Genomic DNA, 19,181 nt, shown 5'->3' with positions numbered 1-19,181 from the left:
GAGACTGGCAAGGACGAATAATTCCATGGGATAACAGACGATTCAGATGTGCTTGAATCCCTTCCAGAGCCTTTCTGGGAATTGGGTATTGGCGAAGATGGATTGGCCGGGCACTTGGAAGTAAGTCTACATGTACAGGAGGAATATTTCGGGCCAACCCTGGGGGATTATCTTCTGCCCATACCCCACTGACCTGAAAGCTGTCTGCCAGGGGTAGGTCAACTTGGCCATGCGACTGATGCAGCCGCCATTCTTCTTCAAGAGGGCAGCAGAAACTCAATATACCCTTAGGGCTGGATGTCGGGGGCCGAAAGGAGACTGAAGTCTGGCCATCAGAGTCAAAGGAAATTCGGGCCCTAAGCTTGGACAGCAGGTCTCGACCTAACAAAGGGATTGGACAGTCTGGCATATACAGGAATTCATGAGTGACTATGTGTGAGCCTAATTGGCATCTACGGGTTGTCAGGAAGGGCCTCCGGTTCTGCACCCCCGTGGCACCCACCACTCGGACAGTTTTTCCAGACACAGGCGCTAATTGCTCCGTCACAACAGAATGTTCAGCTCCTGTATCAATCATGAATGGAATTGAGCGGCTCCCTATAGTTAGCTTGACCATAGGTTCCTGGGAGCCCAGTTTGTAGGAACCCGGTCTGTCCTATTCGTCCCATTCTGCCATCTCGGCTATCCCGATGATGTCAGATTCAGGAGGCTCATATCTTCCCTCTCGAACTCGGCCTCGGCTTCCTCGATCTCCTGGTCCCCTTCTCAGTCCCTGGCGCCTCTGGGGGCATTCATCTTTCCAGTGCCCTCTTTCCTTACAGTAGGCACACTGATCCCTCTCCAATCTTGGTCTGGGATTCTCCCCCCTTGGCCGGGATTGATTGAAGGCATCTCGGGGCCTGGCTGGTGGTCCGGGGTCCCACTTTGGCTTCCCATTAGCTAGAGGTCGACCTCGATTAAGGGTGGAATTAGTAATGGCTGCCGCTAAAAGGTCGGCCTTCTTCTGCATCTTCCGGTCAGCCTCTCGGCGCACCTCCTGATCTCTATTAATGAAAACCTTGGTTGCGATCTCAATTAGCTGGGTGGTATTCATCCCTGCGAATCCCTCCTGACGCTGCAACTTCTTCCGGATATCTGGCATACTCTGGGCCACCAATGCGCTATTCACCATTCTCTGGTTTTCTTGGGCTTCAGGGTCAAATGGGGTGTATGTTCTGTAGGCTTCAATTAGTCGCTCTAGAAAGGCCCCAGGGGATTCAGTTGCCCCTTGGAGAATTTCAGAGACCTTTGCCAGATTAATGGGCCTCTTTATGCCTTTCCTCATACCTTCCAGTAAGTCCCGGCAATAGCCAGACAACAGTTCATAGTGCTGCCCATCATTTGGATCCCAAGCTGGAGCTGCGCGAGGAAACCGAGCTCTAACCCATCCCTCTGGATCCTGTGTCCCCCCGGGGACACGCTCTCGCGTGATGGCCTCAGCATTTTGCAAAATCTTCCGCCTCTCCTCAGTTGTGAAGAGGGTCAGGAGAAGTTGTTGACAATCAGTCCAGGTTGGGTTATGGGTGGCCATAATGCTAGTCACTAGGTCCACCACTGCCTGAGGCTTTTCAGTATAAGAGGGGTAATGCGTCTTCCAATTCAGGAGATCGGTGGTTGTGAAGGGTACATACTGATAGGCCTGTGCCTGTATAACCTGACCCTCATTATTAGGATCCGGTCGAGTGATGGTTACCTGTCGGAGTGGCAGAACTCTCGAGGAGGTGGGAATGAAACCTGAGGTAGAGCTAGGAGCTACCCTCCTATCATGCTCAAAGGTGATTGCAGCGGGTCTAACCCATTCAGTGGAGGTAGGTTGAACCCCTGAGGGATGGGGAGGGGTACTCATAGACTGAGAGGTGGTCACAGGTGATTCAGTCCATTGAAAGGGATGCCGGGCCCCTAATGAGTGGGTAGGGGTATTAGAAGGAGAGGCTGGGCTGTCGGGAGTTGAGGAGTCAGGGAGTGGAACCCAAAACGGGTCTTCAGAGGTTAACAGGAGAGGATGTGGCACAGAAGGGTAGAGACTGGGTGAAAAGTCCAACCTAGGGTGTGGCAGGTTTGGCACAGGAGGGGAAGAACTATCCGGAGAAGCCTGTGCTGGAGAGGCTTGGGCTGGGCGGCGTGGATCTCTGGGGGTGGCACGGAACCCCAACAATGGGCCATAAGGTGGTGGCTCAAGGTCTGAGGGGTCATCAGAGAGTATGGGTTTCTCAGACAGGGTAGGGGCGGAAGCCACCGATTGGGTGGTAGGCTTCCTAGGGCTCTTTCCCTCTTCTAGTTTAGATTTTCTAATCTTTCTTTGAACACGGCCTAACATGAATTTTACTGGGGATCCCATATAAGTTTTCAACCACGAGGGAGGGTCAGTCACAAGGCTGTCCCAGGAATCTATATAAGGGAGTTGTTCAGAATATTCTGGTTCTCCTACAACTATGCTGTAGACCTTCCGGATTACTTCAATATCTAAGCTGCCACTAGGGGGCCACCCCACTCCCATAGATGGCCACTCAACTTCACACAAGGTTCTTAAAGTACTTGAGCTTAAAGTCTGTCCATAATCATTAATTAAAAAGCCTTTTTTGAAGTTCTTAAGCATACAATCTAGGGGGGTAGCAATTTGTCTAGATGATGTCCCACCCATAATGCTTACAGTTACAACACACAAAAAGGGAGGGAATTTTTTTTGAAAGTGCAGTAAGGGGTCTGCACTCTCGAGACACTAGGTAGACAGACAGCAATCGCTTCCTTCCGTTGCTGACCAATTGAACTCGCGTTAATTGGAAATGCAGCTATAAGAAGTCCGCACTCAATAATCATTCACGCATCACACATTCCATACAGAAAATCCCACCCAACAATTTCAGATTTCTCAAATACAGATAAGCTCAAGCGTTTTCGCTTCTAGTCCCCGCGACTAGAAGGTACTAGGGCCTTCGCTGAGAGTTGATCAGGCTCTCCTTCCTCAATTTTCTTTGAGGGGCTGGTTTACAATTTTCTAGCTAGAATTACAATACAGAATACAAAATACATACCCGGCGAATGTTCTCCAGTCAGTTGGGTGCTGAGATTAATGCAGGATTCATCCCACCGCTGCCACCAAGAATTGTTGCAGGAATTAATACATGAATTTGTGATGCTTCAGGAGTCAGACAACACACACCAGAATGAGAGAGTAATCTTCTTTATTTGCCAGCAAACAAAGCAGGACATCAGTTCTAGCTCTCTTCTCTCTCTCTCAGCTCTCTTCTCTCTCTCTCAGCTCTCTGTGTCTTTGTCTCAGCTCTCTTCTTATGCTGTCTTCTCCTTCTTCTGTCTGTTCCTTCTGTCCTTCTCTTCCTTCTGAGCTCCTTCTGACGTAAACTGCTTCTTCTCCCACTTAAATACTGTTCTATCCCCCTCCTAGCCTTGCCCCCCCCTTACTCTCCAATTGGTTAAGGAATAGATTGATTACCTTGCCTCAACCAATCATTACCTTAAAAATATCAGTTACATAGGTTTCAGACATCCTAAACTGACCTGTGACCTGGGGCCCCTTACACCAGACATTTGGTCTCCAGAACTCTTACATGTTATTATGATTGATTTCTCATATTCCTAGTACTAACTGCTAACTAAACTCTGGCATTCATTAAAGGGGTCAAAAGCCAATCTTACTTAATGGCATACGGCTATGGTCTGTTATTACTTTCAGGAGGCCAGTCCTACACTTAGCTATAATTAATCAAGGAGAAGAGAGCTGACTAGTCCTGACCTTTTTCACCTATCAGCTTATACATTGAACCAGCCAGAACTATGGCTAAGTCAAAACACATGTTTGACCTCTTCACTACAGTCTTAAACAGCAGACAAAGGATCATTTTAAAAGTAACACAGAGTTGAACAAACATCCTACATAGAATTATTAGTTTACACAGAATACAGCATATTCTAAAGTAAGCATCCTTATAAGACATATTCTACATACTTATAATGGTCTATATATCTAAGCTATCTTCTTATAACAAAATCTACATATCAAGAACTTCTGAAATAGTATTTCAGCTTTAAACTACAGTATGCCTAACAGTATACAAATGTTGAGCTAGCTTTCATCATTCACCAGGGTGAAAGAAATTCCTGTCTCTGACCTTTCTAACCCAGCCCGGCAAACGCTAGACTTCTAGTAATTAATTCCAGCCTGCATTCCTTTATCTTGCTTGCAAGGTAAAAAGCTAGAATTCAAACACCACTTTTAATATCATTTCTCAGAGTTAACACTTTCTTTGCCCATGGCTGCCTCATGATGATCCTTTTGATCATCAGAATCTTGGTGGCAGTTCTACTTGTAAGGCTGCCTTTATCACAGAGCTTCCCAAACTGTGGGTTGGGGGGGGGGGGGGGTCAGAAAACCGACCTGGTGCACTATTATTTTACAACGGGGGGTGGGGGTCACAGTTTTGTTAGCAATCATCATGGGGTCACCGTCCAAATTGATTATTCAGAGGAGCTGAGGCAAAAGGATACAGCGGGATCCTCCTAGAAAACCTTTAAAAGTTCTCCTTTTTTTTTTTTTTTTGCTTCTTTAACAACCCCCGACAGCCCTGCCAATACCCTTCCTCCCAGCTCTGCAAATCGTGCAAAAGGTTCCCCCTTGTCTTGATGTTAAGCTGCCCCCCCCCCCTCCCACCAAAAGAAAAGTGCTAGTTCGGTTCCCTTCTTCTATCCCTCCCCAGAAGAAAAGAAAAAACCGCACAAGGACTGAAAATATACAACAGGAGCAAAACATGTACTGGAAAGCGAAGAAACAGAGCCAGGCTGAAAATACCGAAAGGCTCCAGCAAAACGCTGAAAGCATAAGGGCTAAAAACACTGGAGGTGACTCCAGACAAATACAGAGCACAGACTCGGAGTTACCAATCAGACTGAGCACAGAAGCCTTCCCTCCCTGCCTTTTTTGCAATTTGCAAGTGCACGATGTGAACTTTGAGCAGACATTCACTTTTCAGCCTTTTTGGTTATCATCGGGAGACGGGAACCTGTACAATCCGGGGCAAAAGGAAACGGTGCCCTACCATCAAACCCCATTATAGGGCCGTTCTCCTGACGTAACACTTGACTCAAATGCTAAAACCTAAAAAGGGCAGAAAGCTTTCCCCTCCTGCACTGCACCCTCCGGTACTGCAGGGGGTGCTGTGGCCCGAGCAGCTGAAGCAGGAAGTGGCACTATGCCTTACTTGGGGGGGTGGGGTGAGACGTGAGGTGCAAAACAGAAAGCTTTCCCCTCCTGCACTGCACCCTCCGGTGCTGCGGGGGGTGCTGTGGCCCCAGCAGCTGAACCAGGAAGTGGCTCTATGCCTCCCCGTGCGCTTGGGGGTGGGGTCTGGGGTGGAAAACAGAAGGCGCTAGTAAATGTGGAGTGCAGCAGGTAGTGTGTGCATGTTGCTGGCATGGTGGGTTGGGGTGATGCATGCACCCGGCTCCTGTGAGCTGAGGAGAGGTAGGATCCCTGGAGTGCTCGCTTGCACTAACTTCTCTCCAGCTCCACCTGGAGGGGAGGAGAGGAAGGGGAGGGGGTCCATGGTTCAGGGCTTGGAGGGACAGGGGTTCGACGAGAGGTTCCTGAATCTAGCTATTGCTTCTCGTTTCCCCCTGCTTGTGAATCTCATACCCCCAATAGTTCTCGTATGTCTGGTTATTTTTCTTGCTTTTCACTGGTTTCTGTCTCTCTCTGGTTATCTTCAACGGTTCGTGTGTCTCCGGCAGTTTGATGCCTCTCGCTCCCCTCCACTCTCTCTTCCTAGCATGTCCTGTATTGCAAGGTTAGTGCGCCTGTTTCCCCTCTCCCTTTCTTCCTAGCAGGTTATCTCAAGTTATTTAACCGTATTCCCCTCACCCCAGTAGTTCCTGGTTATTGCCCCCCCTCTCCCCCAGCAGGGGCTGTGTATCTAGTTATTGCCCCCTGCATCCCTTCACCTCTCTCTTCCAAGCTGGTGCTGTATATCTGGTTATTTTCCTTACTTTGCTTTACCTTGTTCTTCTTCCCCACTCTCTTCAGCTCTGGTTATTGCCCCTGTTTTCCCTCTGCCCTGCAGGATCTGTGTATATGGTTATTACCACTGCCTTGGCTTGTTCCCCTCCCTTCCACAGCAGATCTGATATTTCTGGCTGTTGCCCCTTCTTCCCCCTCCCCCTTTCTCTTGAAACTTTAGCTAGTTTCCCTGCTTCTCCTCTCCCTCTCTCCTGTGTTTCTGGTTATTGCGTCTTCTTCTTGTTCCCCTTCCTCTTATTTCCCTTCTGTGTCTCTGGTTATTGTCCCTGCTGCTTCTCTCACCCGAACCACCTGTTCTTTCGTCCTTCAGACTCCCAGGACAGACAACATGGACTCCAGCAGCTCCTGCTTCCATTCAGACCCCGACTTCTGTCCCGAGTGCGGCTCCATCCTGCCTCTGCCAGGGCTGCAGGACTCAGTCACCTGCCCACGATGCAAGTTCAAGATTGATGTAAAGGGTGAGAGCTGGCCACGAGCAGTCAGAACTGAAAGCCTTTCGTAGCTATGCAGCTTCTTAGAAAGTACCTTCTGGGCTTGATAAACATTTTCTTTGACCTAGTGTGGCACATCTTATGTCCTTCAGGCTAATTTGGCAGTTTTAAAATACAGATGGGTGTGCATTCATTGTAAAAAAAAAAAAAAAAAGGCCACAAGGTTTGAGCTTAGATGACACAGCAGAGTTGAGCAAAGGATACTGTGATATTTGCTGTTTCCTACCTGTTGTGCAATTCTGGTTTCTTTTGTTGTTTTAGACTTTGAGGGAAAAGTGGTCCAGTCTTCGACAGTATTTAACAAACTGGAGGGTTCTACCATGTTACACCAGGGTGAAGAGAGGGTGGAGATCCAGGGACCCTTGGTGAGTAATAGGAACTACAAACCTCCCCACCTTGATCCCTTGAAAGTTTTTTTTCTATGACATGCACTCACTGAAACATGGCACAAAAAGACCTTCAGGCCTATTATTCCTTCCTCTTATACCGCATCTCCTTTCAGGTCTGTTTTCACTCGATCCTTTGTAGAGGTGCTGTGTTACCCCACTCCAGCAAAGTGATTTTGAGCCAGTCTTGGTTTTCTGACAACCCCTGGTGCATTATGGGATCTGCATCACTTATTTCAGAATCAGGGATGACATCATCACAAAATTCAAAGCATGGACTGGCTAAAAATTAATCTCCCTGCTTCATGTGCAACTTATGCAGGAAAGGAGAAACAGGGGTGACATGATACAGACGTTAACATATTTGAAAGTTATTAATCCGCAAATGAACCTTTTTCAGAGACGGGAAAGTGGTAGAACTAGAGGACATGAATTGAGGTTGAAGGGGGGCAGACTCAGGACTAATGTCGGGAAGTATTTTTTCACGGAGAGGGTAGTGGATATGTGGAATGTCCTCCCGCGGGAAATTGTGGGAGATGAAAACGGTAATGGAATTCAAACATGCGTGGGATAAACACAAAGGAATCCTGTTTAGAAGGAATGGTTCTGCGGAATGTGAGCGGAGATTGGGTGGTGACGCCGGTAATTGGGAAACAAAATGGGAGCTGGGCAGACTTCTACAATCTATGCCCTGATTGTGACTGAATAGATAGGGATGGTCTGGAGTGTAAATTTTAAGGGGCTTTGACATTAGCTCCAGAACTTATTACAAGAACAGTGCTGGGCAGACTTCTACGGTCTGTGCCCTAAGAAAGGCAAGGACAAATCAAACTCGAGTACACATATAAAGTATCACATACCATGTAAATGAGTTTATCTTGTTGGGCAGACTGGATGGACTGTACAGGTCTTTATCTGCCGTCATTTACTATGTTTACTACTATGTTTTATCATGTGGATCTCGCTCACAAGTGGTGTATAGATCTTAAAAAAAATAAAAAAAAAAAACTAGAACATTCTGCTAGTCTGTAACGTTTTTTGGTGTGAGTTGTTAAAAAAATCTATACAGCCGCTTTTTTCTAACTATTGATCGTTTTGTGAGTGAGGTGCACTTGATAGTTCATGCACCAAAACATGGCCAGATTGGATCCTAGTGCACGTTTTAAGAACTATGGGGCCGATAATCAGACTGTGGGAGGCAGCCTGGCTAACTCATAAGTACATAAGTAATGCCACACTGGGAAAAGACCAAGGGTCCATCGAGCCCAGCATCCTGTCCACGACAGCGGCCAATCCAGGCCAAAGGCACCTGGCAAGCTTCCCAAACGTACAAACATTCTATACATGTTATTCCTGCAATTGTGGATTTTTCCCAAGTCCATTTAGTAGTGGTTTATGAACTTGTCCTTTAGGAAACCGTCTAAACCCCTTTTTAAACTCTGCCAAGCTAACCGCCTTCACCACGTTCTCCGGCAACGAATTCCAGAGGTTAATTACGCGTTGGGTGAAGAAAACTTTTCTCCTATTTGTTTTAAATTTACTACACAGTAGTTTCATCGCATTCCCCCTAGTCCTAGTATTTTTGGAAAGCGTGGACGCTTCACATCCACCTGTTCCACTCCACTCATTATTTTATATACCTTTATCACGTCTCCCCTCAGCCGTCTCTTCTCCAAGCTGAAAAGCCCTAGCCTCTTTAGTCTTTCTTCATAGGGAAGTCATCCCATCCCTGCTATCATTTTAGTCGCCCTTCGCTGCACCTTTTCCAATTCTACTATATCTTTCTGGAGATGCGGCGACCAGAATTGAACACAATACTCAAGGTGCGGTCGCACCATGGAGCGATACAACGGCATTATAACATCCTCACACCTGTTTTCCATACCTTTCCTAATAATACCCAACATTCTATTTGCTTTCCTAGCTACAGCAGCACACTGAGCAGAAGGTTTCAGTGTATTATCGACGACGACACCCAGATCCCAACTCCTGCGGTCAGCGCTGAGCCCGGGTATTTAATGCTGGGCTGTTCCCAGTGACCGGCATTGAATTGTAAACTTATGTTAATATTTAGCACCGACCGGTGAAGTTTATAGCTGCCAAAGATAGGCCTGCTATTTATGTGACCCGATTTGGCCGCAAAACTTAGCCGGCCAGCGTTTGAATATTAGCGGCTAACCAGCTGTATCGTGTGATATAGCTGGTTCGCCACTATGCGCCGACAACCAATATTCATAGCTGGCTAATCCCCTGCTTGAATATTCGTGGATAGCTGATTAAGTGCTATTTTTCAGTCACAAACAGAGGGAAAAAACCTCCACGGATGAAGCAATCAGGTGCAAAACAGTAGAGGAGACCAAAAAAAGAAGAAACCTCTCGCAGATGGTGTCCGGATTCTCTTTATTGATTCTTCCAAAAGAACTACAGGAAAGAAGACCTGACACGGTTCGTGTTTCGGCCATATTGGCCTGCATCAGGGTTCTAAAAACTTGTGATATGATTCACATCTCCAAAAAATCCTCAAAACAATCGATCAGTAAGTAGCTGCTGCACAAAATTAGAACGTTTGGCGTCCTGCCAGTGATTATCGGCGAAACGTTCTTATTTTGTGCAGCAGCTACTTACTGATCGATTGTTTTGAGGATTTTCTGGAGATGTGAATCATATGAAAAGTTTTTAGACCCCTGATGCAGGCCAGTACAGCCGAAACACGAGCTGCGTCAGGTCTTCTTTCCTGTGGTTCTTTTGGAAGAATCAATAAAGAGAATCTGGACACCGTCTGCGAGAGGTTTTTGTTTTTTTTTTTGTCTCCTCTACTGTTTTGCAATTCCTGGCTGGTTAAAAAACCGCTCAGTATGGGGTGGGGGGGGGGGGGGAGGAGTGTCTTTAATAAAGGCAGCCTGGCGATTACCCCTTTGTGTGTTTTTTTTTTCTTTGGTATGATATCTGGCCTCTTGTGTTTGGACTAAAAAAAAAGTCTCCCTCCTGGAATTGGGTAACTTGGCAACTGTCTTTACTCCTGGGGATCCTCAGTGCCTGTCTCAAACATTAACCCTTTCTTCCCCATCCCTGAGGATCCTCTCTGCTCCTCCCAGGTTTTACTCCCACCACTAAGGATCATTTGTGCCTGTCTCCAACTTTTTATTTCATGTTTGTTTATTAAAACATTTAATATACCGCTTAGCTAATCAAAAGCTCAAAGCAGTTTACAATAAGAACTTAATATCACACAACAAAAATTTAGAAAGGGACTCCAGTTTAGGATAGTAAAGTCTGATATTCAACCAAAGAAACTAACACTAAAACACCATCTCATTCCAACCAGGCATTTCCAGTGGGAATCAGCTCTCATTTACCTAAATTAAATGCTATTAAAAAAAAAAAAAAAGGAGTATGTTTTAAGGTTGCCACTTAAAATTCTTCAACGATTCCTCTTTCCATAGAGTATTGAGGTAACTTGTTCCAGAGTCCTGGGGCTAGCCCCCCAAAAACACAGCTTTTTCTAGTAACTGCTAAGCACGCTTGTGATGAGGTGCAGAACGCAGCAGCGAGTGGAAGGATCGAAATACACGGAGAACACGCACAGAAAAAGAAGCACCAAGGGATAAACGCTTGGGGATCCTTTTACTAAGGTGTGCTGAAAAATGGCCTGTGGTAGTGTAGACACATTTTGGGTCTGAGACCTTACCGCCAGCCATTTACCTAGTGGTAAAGTCTCATGCGTAGCTGATGCGCGCCAGAAAATTTAAAAAATATTTTTAGGATGCACATAGCGGATGCGCGCCAAAAATGAAATTACTGCAAGAGCCACGCGGTAGCTGGGCAGTAACAAAATTGGCATGCGTTGGGCACACGTAGGTGATTACGCGGCTTAGTAAAAGGGCCCCTTGGTCCTTTATTCATATACCTGACACGGACCGTGTTTCGGCGCCAAGCACCTGCACCAGGGTCAAACAAGTTGCAGTTAAAAAAAAAAAAAAAAAGAAAAACTAAAATCGCTAAATCGCATAGTGGTCTTCAAAGAGCACCACGTTATTTAGTGATTTTTGGTCCCAGGATTGAGTTGGAACGTTGCATTTCAGTTTTTAGCTGCAACTTACTTGTTTGACTCCTGATGCAGGTGCTTCATGCCAAAACACAGCCCGTCTCGGGTCTGTGAATAAAGGACCGAGTTTGAAGCAGGGTCGTAGTCAGACCTTACGGTGGGAGGGGGCCAGAGCCCAAGGTTGGGGGCACATTTTGAGTGCCGCCTCACTGCCACCCCCCCCCCCCACCGCCACGCCTCGCTGCCACACCGCCATGCCTCGCCTCCCCCAGCCACCACCCCTTTGCCTCCTCGCACCCCCCCTTGCCTTGCAAATACCTTTGCTGGCGGGGGTCCCCAACCCCCGCCAGCTGAAGCCGTCTCTGGCGCAGCCGCGTTCCTGCCTTGTTCTTATTACTCCTCCTGTCCTGTGCATGCTTTAGATCACAAGACAGGAGGAGCAAGAAGAGCAGGGCAGGAACGCGGCTGCACCGGAGACGGCTTCGGCTGGCGGGAGTTGGGGACCACAGCCAGCCAAACCAGGGGTCCGGACATAATTTGCCTGGGCCCAGGCCCCTGTGGCCCCCCCCCGTAGCTACACCCCTGCCTTGAAGGCCCTTGGTGCTGCCTTTTCTGTGGATATGAGGTGTAACCATCCTATTATTTAATGATCTAAGCCTACTGGGAACATAGAATATTGCCAGAGAAATTAAATAAGATGGTGCCCTATGGGCTAGCACAAGGATTTTCAACCCAGTCCTCCGGGCACATTCAGCCAGTCGAGATTTTCAGGATATCCCTGTTGAATTTAGTGGGGATAATCCTGAAAACCACAACTGGCTATGTACCCCAAGGACTGGGTTTGAAAACCTCTAGGCTAACATGAGTATCTTTAATTCCACTCTGTATTTCACAGGAAGCCAGTGGAATATTAGAAACAATGGAGTGATGTGGTCCCTAAAATAAACTTTACCTAATAACTGGATGGCTTCATTTTGGAGAGTTTATAGCCGCTTTACTTTCCCCGACATAGTAACATAGTAGATGATGGCAGAAAAAGACCTGTACGGTCCATCCAGTCTGCCCAACAAGACAAACTCATATGTGCTACTTTCTGTGAATACCTTACCTTGTCTTGTATCTGCCATTTCCAGGACACAGACCGTAGAAGTCTGCCCAGCACTAGCCCCGCCTCCCACCACCGGCTCTGCCTCCCAATCTCAGCATATGTCAAGTTACCATAATCTAACTTTGACATCTGGAATGAATGTTGTAGGAGGGTGTGAAAAGTGTCCTCATCCATGAAATTCCTACTAGCCTTTAGCAGTCGTAGAACACCAAGAAGGGCATAATCGAAAGGGACGCCCAAGTTTTGTTGCGGATGTCTTCGCAAAACGTCCTGATGGAGGGGTGGGGAAACCCCTATTATCAAAACAAGATGGACGTCCATCTTTCGTTTTGATAATACGGTTGGACACCCAAATTTTGAAATTTTGGTCATCCCTAGACTTGGTCGTTTCTGATTTTCGGCAATAATGGAAACCAAGGACACCCATCTGAGAAACGACCAAATGCAAGCCCTTTGGTCGTGGGAGGAGCCAGCATTTGTAGTGCACTGGTCCCCCTGACATGCCAGGACACCAACCGGGCACCCTAGGGGGCACTGTAGTGGACTTCATAAAATGCTCCCAGGAACATAGCTCCCTTACCTTGTCTGCTGAGCCCCCTACCCCCCCTAAAACCCACTACCCACAACTGTACACCACTACCATATCCCTTATGGGTGAAGGGGGGCATCTAGATGTGGGTACAGTGAGTTTCTGGTGGGTTTTGGAGGGCTCGCTGTTTCCTCCACAAACGTAACAGGTAGGCAGGGGGATGGGCCTGGGTCCACCTTCCTGAAGTGCACTGCACCCACTAAAACTGGTCCAGGTACTTGCATACTGCTATCAGGGACCTGAGTATGACATCAGAGGCTGGCAAAAAAATATTTTTATAGATGTTTTTTTGAGGGTGGGAAGGGGTTAGTGACCACTGGGGGAGTAAGGGGTGGTAATCCCCGATTCTCTCCGGTGCTCATCTGGTTATTTCGGGCACTTTTTTGTGCCTTGGTCATAAGAAAAACATGACCAGGTAAAGTTGTCCAAGTGCTCGTCAGGGATGCCCTTTTTTTTCCATTATGGGTCGAGGACGTCCATGTGTTAAGCACACCCATGTCTCGCCTTCGCTACGCCTCCGATACGCCCCCTTGAACTTTGGCTGTCCCTGTGACGGAAAGCAGTTGGGGACATCCAAAATCATTTTTTGATTATACCGATTTGGATGACCCTGGGAGAAGGACGCCCATCTTCTGATTTGTGTTGAAAGATGGGCGTCCTTCTCTTTCGAAAATGAGCCCACAAATCACTTTTGTAAGACTGATGAAATCTGTTCTTCAAAAGTCAATTGAGAATCAATAGAAATGCCCTAATATCTAAAAAGTATTAAGTTTATCTGATGGCCCCCCTAAGAACAGCTGGAACCTTGGGCAATATGTACTGCTAGTAATACAACAGGCTGTTGTCTTTGAGAGATTCAACACCAGACAATTCTCATTTAGCCAAGTACAAACCGCACCTACAGAAGGGTGTAAACAGGATGGAGTCGGTCCGGAGCGCGTCTAATAAATTAGTATGCATTCTCTGTCATAAAACATAAAAGGACAGGCTTATGAACCTCAACATGTACACGCTGGAAGAGAGGCAGATGAGAGGGGATATGATAGAGACGTTTAAATACCTCAGTGGTGTTAATGTACAGGAGGTGAGCCTTTTTCAAATGAAGGAAAACTCTGGAATGAGAGGGCATAGAATGAAGTTAAGAGGAAATAGGCTTAGGAAGAATGTAAGAAAATAGTCTTTCACAGTAAGGGTGGTGGATGCGTGGAATGGCCTTCCGGTGGAGAATAAGGACTGTGCTGGAATTTAAGAAAGCGTGGGACTGGCACGTGGGATCTCTTAGGAAAAGGAGGAGTTGGGGATTACTGAGGATGGGCAGACTGGATGAGCCATTTGGCACTTATCTGCCGTCATGTTTCTAACTGTATAAGGGTTTTTGGGGATACCCACAATGAATATGCATGAGATAGATGTGCATGTACATCTGTCTCCATTTTATACAGATCTAGCTCATGCATATTCATTGTGGATATCCTGAAAACCTGATTGGGTTCTGGGGTGTTTGTGTACTCCGTTTTGGCGATGCCGACTCTTCTAACTTTTCTGACACCTTCTTCTCTTCCGGGCTTGCTGTGTGACTCGCAGATTGAGCGGAAGTGCCCACGATGCAGCCATGAGGGCATGACATACCACACTCGGCAGATGCGCTCTGCAGACGAGGGACAGACCGTGTTCTACATGTGCATGAAGTGCAAGTAAGCAGCTTGGAGGGGGTGGTATTGGCAATCTCTAGTCGTTTGACTTTTTACTCCCAATTTTTGGATGTGTTTTCAGTTCATAATATTTTTTAAATTTAATACGCACAAATAAACTTTACACATGTTAAAGTCCTATGTTAACGCATGCTAAAGCAATATGCATGTACTGTTTTTAAAGCGTGCTAATGAACTGAATGTCCTTTGATAATTCTATATCCCTGTAAAGTAGTCTTATGAATATTACCCTGTTGCATGTATTCTACAAAGAAGGCATGAATTTTTACATAGGAGTACAGTAAAACCCCGTTATAATTCGATGTTTGGGATCCATTAAATCTCATCGTGTTAAATGCGGGGTTGCGTTCTAGCTGAGTCAATTGAAATTGAAAACAAGTAATTGCAGAATGGTGCCAGGAGCAGACAAAAAGTCACTTGGATAAAGAGTCCACTCGGGGTGGATTGTAGAATAGCACCTGGAGCTGAAAAAAGCTGCGTTTATCGCAAGTCCGTCAGGATCAGAAAAGCTGCGTGGATAAAGAATGCACAGATGGAGCTAACCCTGGCGTAGCTGAAATTGGCTTTCAAGAAGGGAAGGGGTGGGCTCCACCCCAGCGTAACAGACTATTGGCTGAAATGGGTTTCAAGTAGGGAAAGGGGTTGGGCTGTAGCCCAGAGTAGCTAGACATTGGCAGAAGAGGAAATGTCAGAAATAAAAAAAAAAATGAGCCAATACATGTTCGTGTTATAACGGAGTTCCACTGTACATGCGAGAGTCCAAGGAGTAGGGTAGATAGGCTTTTCCAGAAAACCAACAAACAATACGAGACTCCTGATGCAGGCGTTTTTGATGCTGAGACATAGCAGCTGTGGCGAATCTTTTATTAGTTTTAATGAAGATCACCTTGCTGAACCTAGGTCTCCCTTGGTTTTCTGGAAGAGTCTATCTACCCTACTCCTTGGACACTCTCTTGTTGCACGTAGGGGCTTTGTGTGCCTCCACTTTGTCTGGTTGTCTCCACTGTACATGCATATCTAGAATACCGGCACATGTGTGCGTATACACACACACACACCCCAAAAATCCAGCCATATGCTATTCTGTAAATGCCCGCATATCTGCAGTAGTGCATATTTTACAGATTGGTGTTCAAGTGCCCCGAGCGTGCACAGGACTTGCACTTATGTGCCTAATTTATACAATACCGTGTTACGTGCATCTCCCAAATCTAGGAGCTGTATGGTTGTAAGCTTTCCCAATGCATGTGTATACCCATGCATGTACTGTTAAATATATTCCATCGCTTAATATCAACTTGTTAGTACTTAAGTAGTAACAATTCCATTTGTACTTTGCAAACCATTAGTCAACCACAGTGTGAACCATCAGTGGCAACTCTTTTCACATAGACTAGCGACCTATGATTCGCCACCCAAGTCTCGTCATCGGTTCATAACACATCTGTGGCTGTTTTATGCCTTTTGGAAACATTTCTTAATTAGTTTGTTTTCTAATATTTGCATTTCTGTATATCTTAATGGTTTATTTTCTATCCAATAAACTGAACACTTGAGATTTGGTCCAGTGTTCAGTTTTATTGGATATAAAATAGAACATTTAGATATATGGAAATCAAGCATTAGAAAACAAACTAATTAAGAAGAAAAGTTTCCAAAATAAAAAAAGGCGTAAAGCAGCCACAGTCAATTTCTGGCTCAAATGCTGAGGGTTTAACTGAGCTATTGACTTTTTCACCTGCAGAGAGGATTCTGGGCTTCTCAAGAACTTTGAAGTTGGGGTTTCCTTCTTTGAAAATTTATTTTTATCTTAAGAGGCCTCTTTTCCGTTTGTCAGGGCTAGATTATGGAATAAGCTTCTTTTGGAATTGAGGTATTTTCTCATCTCTCTTTTAGGAAATTGTTAGACTTTACTGTTTGAACAATAACTTTGTTTTTATTGTTTGTTTCAAAAAATTTTTAATGTTACGCTGTTAATGCTACTTCTCATTTTCTCCTTTATTATTGGAGTTGCTTTTAAAAATAAACCGCTTTGACCCCTTTGGGAATAACAGCGGTATAGACAACTCTGATTGTATAGTTTAGATGTGTTATGAACCTATGATGAGACTTGGATGGCGAATCATAGGTCGTTAGCCTATGTGAAAAGAGTCGCCACCGACGGTTCACACTGTGCAAAGTACAAACGGGATTGTTAGTTTTAATATTAAGTACTAACAAGTTGATATTAGGCGTTGGGATAATAACATAAGTATTGTCATAGTGGGACAGACCAAAGGTCCATCAAGCTCAGCATCCTGTTTTCAATAGTGGCCAATCCAGGACACAAATATCTGGCAAGATCCAAAGTACAAAACATTTTATGCTGCTTATCCGAGAAGCAAGCAGTGGATTTTTCCCAAGTCCATTTTAATAATGGTCTATAGACTTCCTTTAGGAAGCTGGCTAAACCTTTTTTTAAACCCTGCTAAGCTAACTGCCTTTACCACATTCTCTGGCAACGAATTAGAAGTTTATATGCCCCATTATTGGAAAAATATTATCCACAACCAAATTCGTATTGATATACCATGTATACATTCATGCTTGTCCTAGTCTCCAAAAGCAAACATTGATTTGGCTGTAAAAGCGTAAGACTCATCCTACTAGAGTTTACTGCAGCAAGGAGTGGACACTCAGGTGGAAATGTGCATGATGGCGGATCCCCTGTTAGACCCTCCCCAATTGTCAACCGTTTATGGATTACCAGCGGACGTCTTTTCACCTATAAAAGGCTGGGCCTCGTTGCTTCTTTCCCTTAAGACGGGTTCTCGAGCCACTCTGGTTTCAGGATATCTATGATGAATATACATGAGAGAGATTTGCATACATGCCGAAAATGGACGTGTGGCAAAATGAAAATTGCCGCACGTCCATTTTGGGTCTGAGACCTTACTGCCAGCCATTAACCTAGCGGTAACCGGGCGGTAATGACCTATACGCGCCAAATGCCACTTGGCGCGCGGCAGAAAATAAAAATTATTTATCGGACGCGTGCCAAAAATGATACTGCAAGAGCCACGCAGTAGCCGTGCGGTAACTCCATTTTGGTGCGCATAGACGCTTACGTGGCTTAGTAAAATAGCCCCTGAGGCAGGTAGTGGACTTATCTGAAAGCCACCATGACGTCTCTCAAACCTGCTGTGGATCTGATTTCCATAAGTCTTGTGAAAACACAGTATACCAGATCCAGACGTCTCATGCTGGTGACGTCCACAGGTTAATTCTGCATATTTTTGTGTGTGTCACATCACTTGCCTTTCATCACTTCATCAGATGTTTCCTCCCACTGAAAACAGTCTTGCAAGGAAGTATTATGGTGTTTTCTTCCACCAGGGAGGAGGGGGGGGGAGTTTACTGTCACAAAAAGGCCATTTTCATCCAAAGCATGAAAACCTCCTGGACAACATTAGGCCGCTGCAGTCTGAATTATTTTTAAACAGATGCTACGTCCGCTACTCCCCCCCCCCCCCCCCCCGGCACCACTGTATTTAAAAAATGGCGGCTGAAACTCCCTGCAGAAGTCTCTCGAGACTATTGAGACTGCCACGGGACGTCTCGGCTGCCATTTTGAAAACACGGCAGCGCCGGCAGGCGGGGGAATAGCAGCAGCTCAGTGGGCAGGAAGGAACATGCCCCTCCCCTTCCCCACAGAGTCCGCCAGATTACCAGGACTCCTCAGGTAGGACCGGGGCAGCGGGGACATCGGCTGGGTGGGGGGCCCAGACTACCCTCAGTCCGCCCCTGCACTTACCTTTTGGGTGCCGAACTTGCGCCTGCGAAAACCTGATGTAAAATGCCTGTGCCCAATTTAGGAGCAGTAAGGCGGTATTCTGTAATTCCGTGCACAACTTTTCGGAACGTCCCTTGAGTATTTAATTCCATAACATTCAAATCTGTTTGTTTTCTGTCTGTCTCCAAAAAAGTATATAAAAAAAGATTTAACAAACATCAGATAGGAAGAAAGGAGAACTAGGAATAAAACCAAGATTAAATGAACAGGAAAACTGGTATTTTGAGCAGTCAAGCTGATGCTATATATTTTTTTTTTTAATTTGGAATGAAAATGTTACTTCAAAACTGTATTTTCAAATTAAAAAAACATTGCTTGCTTGTCTCCATAGGTATCAGGAGAAAGAGGATTCATAATCGTTGATGGAACCCTAACATGTCTGGAGTGATATCTAATGATACTGCCCACCTCAGGAGATTGTGAAAGTGGCAGAAGGCCTCATGGGTCTGACCTCAGTTCCTGATCTCTCACACCATTGTGACAGGAGATGTGAGATGGGGCACAACTGTTTAACACAAGAGGAGTCTTCCTGTTTTCTGGTCCTTTTGTCCACTGGTCTGTTTATGTGAAGTGGTGGGTTGAAAGTTGACAACCTTGTATACAAAAAAATAAAATATTTTTCTATTTTGATTCTCGGCGAGTGTTCATGTGTGGGTTGTCTTATGGAATCCTTTGTGTTTCTAAGGCTACCTGAGGAGAAAATTACAGACAGATGCATAAATACGGGGTCTCGTGTGTCTTTAGTATTTGGTGGCATTTGCTTTCTAGCAGCTTTGAGGTTTTACTTAAAAAGACGTTAGCAGAGACATGTCCTTAGGTAGTGAGACACACATGCTATCAAGAAACAGAGAAAGGCTAATTTGCTTATGTGAAAATGGTGTGGCCCTAGACATGCTAAGCATGTTGGGGTCGTTTATTTAAACGGTTTAACCAGACAGGAGAGACTCTCCT

At 45.7% G+C, this 19,181-nt stretch overlaps 1 protein-coding gene across 2 annotated transcripts; it reads left to right on the top strand.

Annotated features, from left to right (window-relative positions):
- The first annotated feature begins 5,328 nt into the window (after positions 1-5,328).
- ZNRD1 (zinc ribbon domain containing 1) lies at positions 5,329-18,860 on the top strand. Of its 2 annotated transcripts, none has more exons than XM_030195370.1 (5): positions 5,329-5,443; positions 6,378-6,525; positions 6,820-6,923; positions 14,271-14,380; positions 18,562-18,860. In XM_030195370.1, exons 2-5 carry the CDS (start codon positions 6,396-6,398, stop codon positions 18,584-18,586), a joined length of 369 nt encoding a protein of 122 aa, XP_030051230.1. In that variant the 5' UTR covers positions 5,329-5,443; positions 6,378-6,395; the 3' UTR covers positions 18,587-18,860. The 2 variants fall into 2 exon arrangements, with proteins under 2 accessions (XP_030051230.1, XP_030051229.1); XM_030195369.1 differs by having other exon boundaries at positions 5,427-5,515.
- The last annotated feature ends 321 nt before the right edge of the window (positions 18,861-19,181 follow it).

Source organism: Microcaecilia unicolor, chromosome 3 (genome assembly GCF_901765095.1).
Source record: "Microcaecilia unicolor chromosome 3, aMicUni1.1, whole genome shotgun sequence".
Taxonomy (NCBI): Eukaryota; Metazoa; Chordata; class Amphibia; order Gymnophiona; family Siphonopidae; genus Microcaecilia; species Microcaecilia unicolor.
This window is presented reverse-complemented; position numbering and strand designations above follow the sequence as displayed.

Bases quoted from the DNA above. Each gene is read 5' to 3' on its own strand.
- ZNRD1 (XM_030195370.1), top strand. From the start codon at position 6,396: ATGGACTCCAGCAGCTCCTGCTTCCATTCAGACCCCGACTTCTGTCCC. The intron at 6,924-14,270 runs GTGAGTAATAGG...TGTGACTCGCAG, and splicing joins TGGAGATCCAGGGACCCTTG to ATTGAGCGGAAGTGCCCACG. The intron at 14,381-18,561 runs GTAAGCAGCTTG...TTGTCTCCATAG, and splicing joins TACATGTGCATGAAGTGCAA to GTATCAGGAGAAAGAGGATT.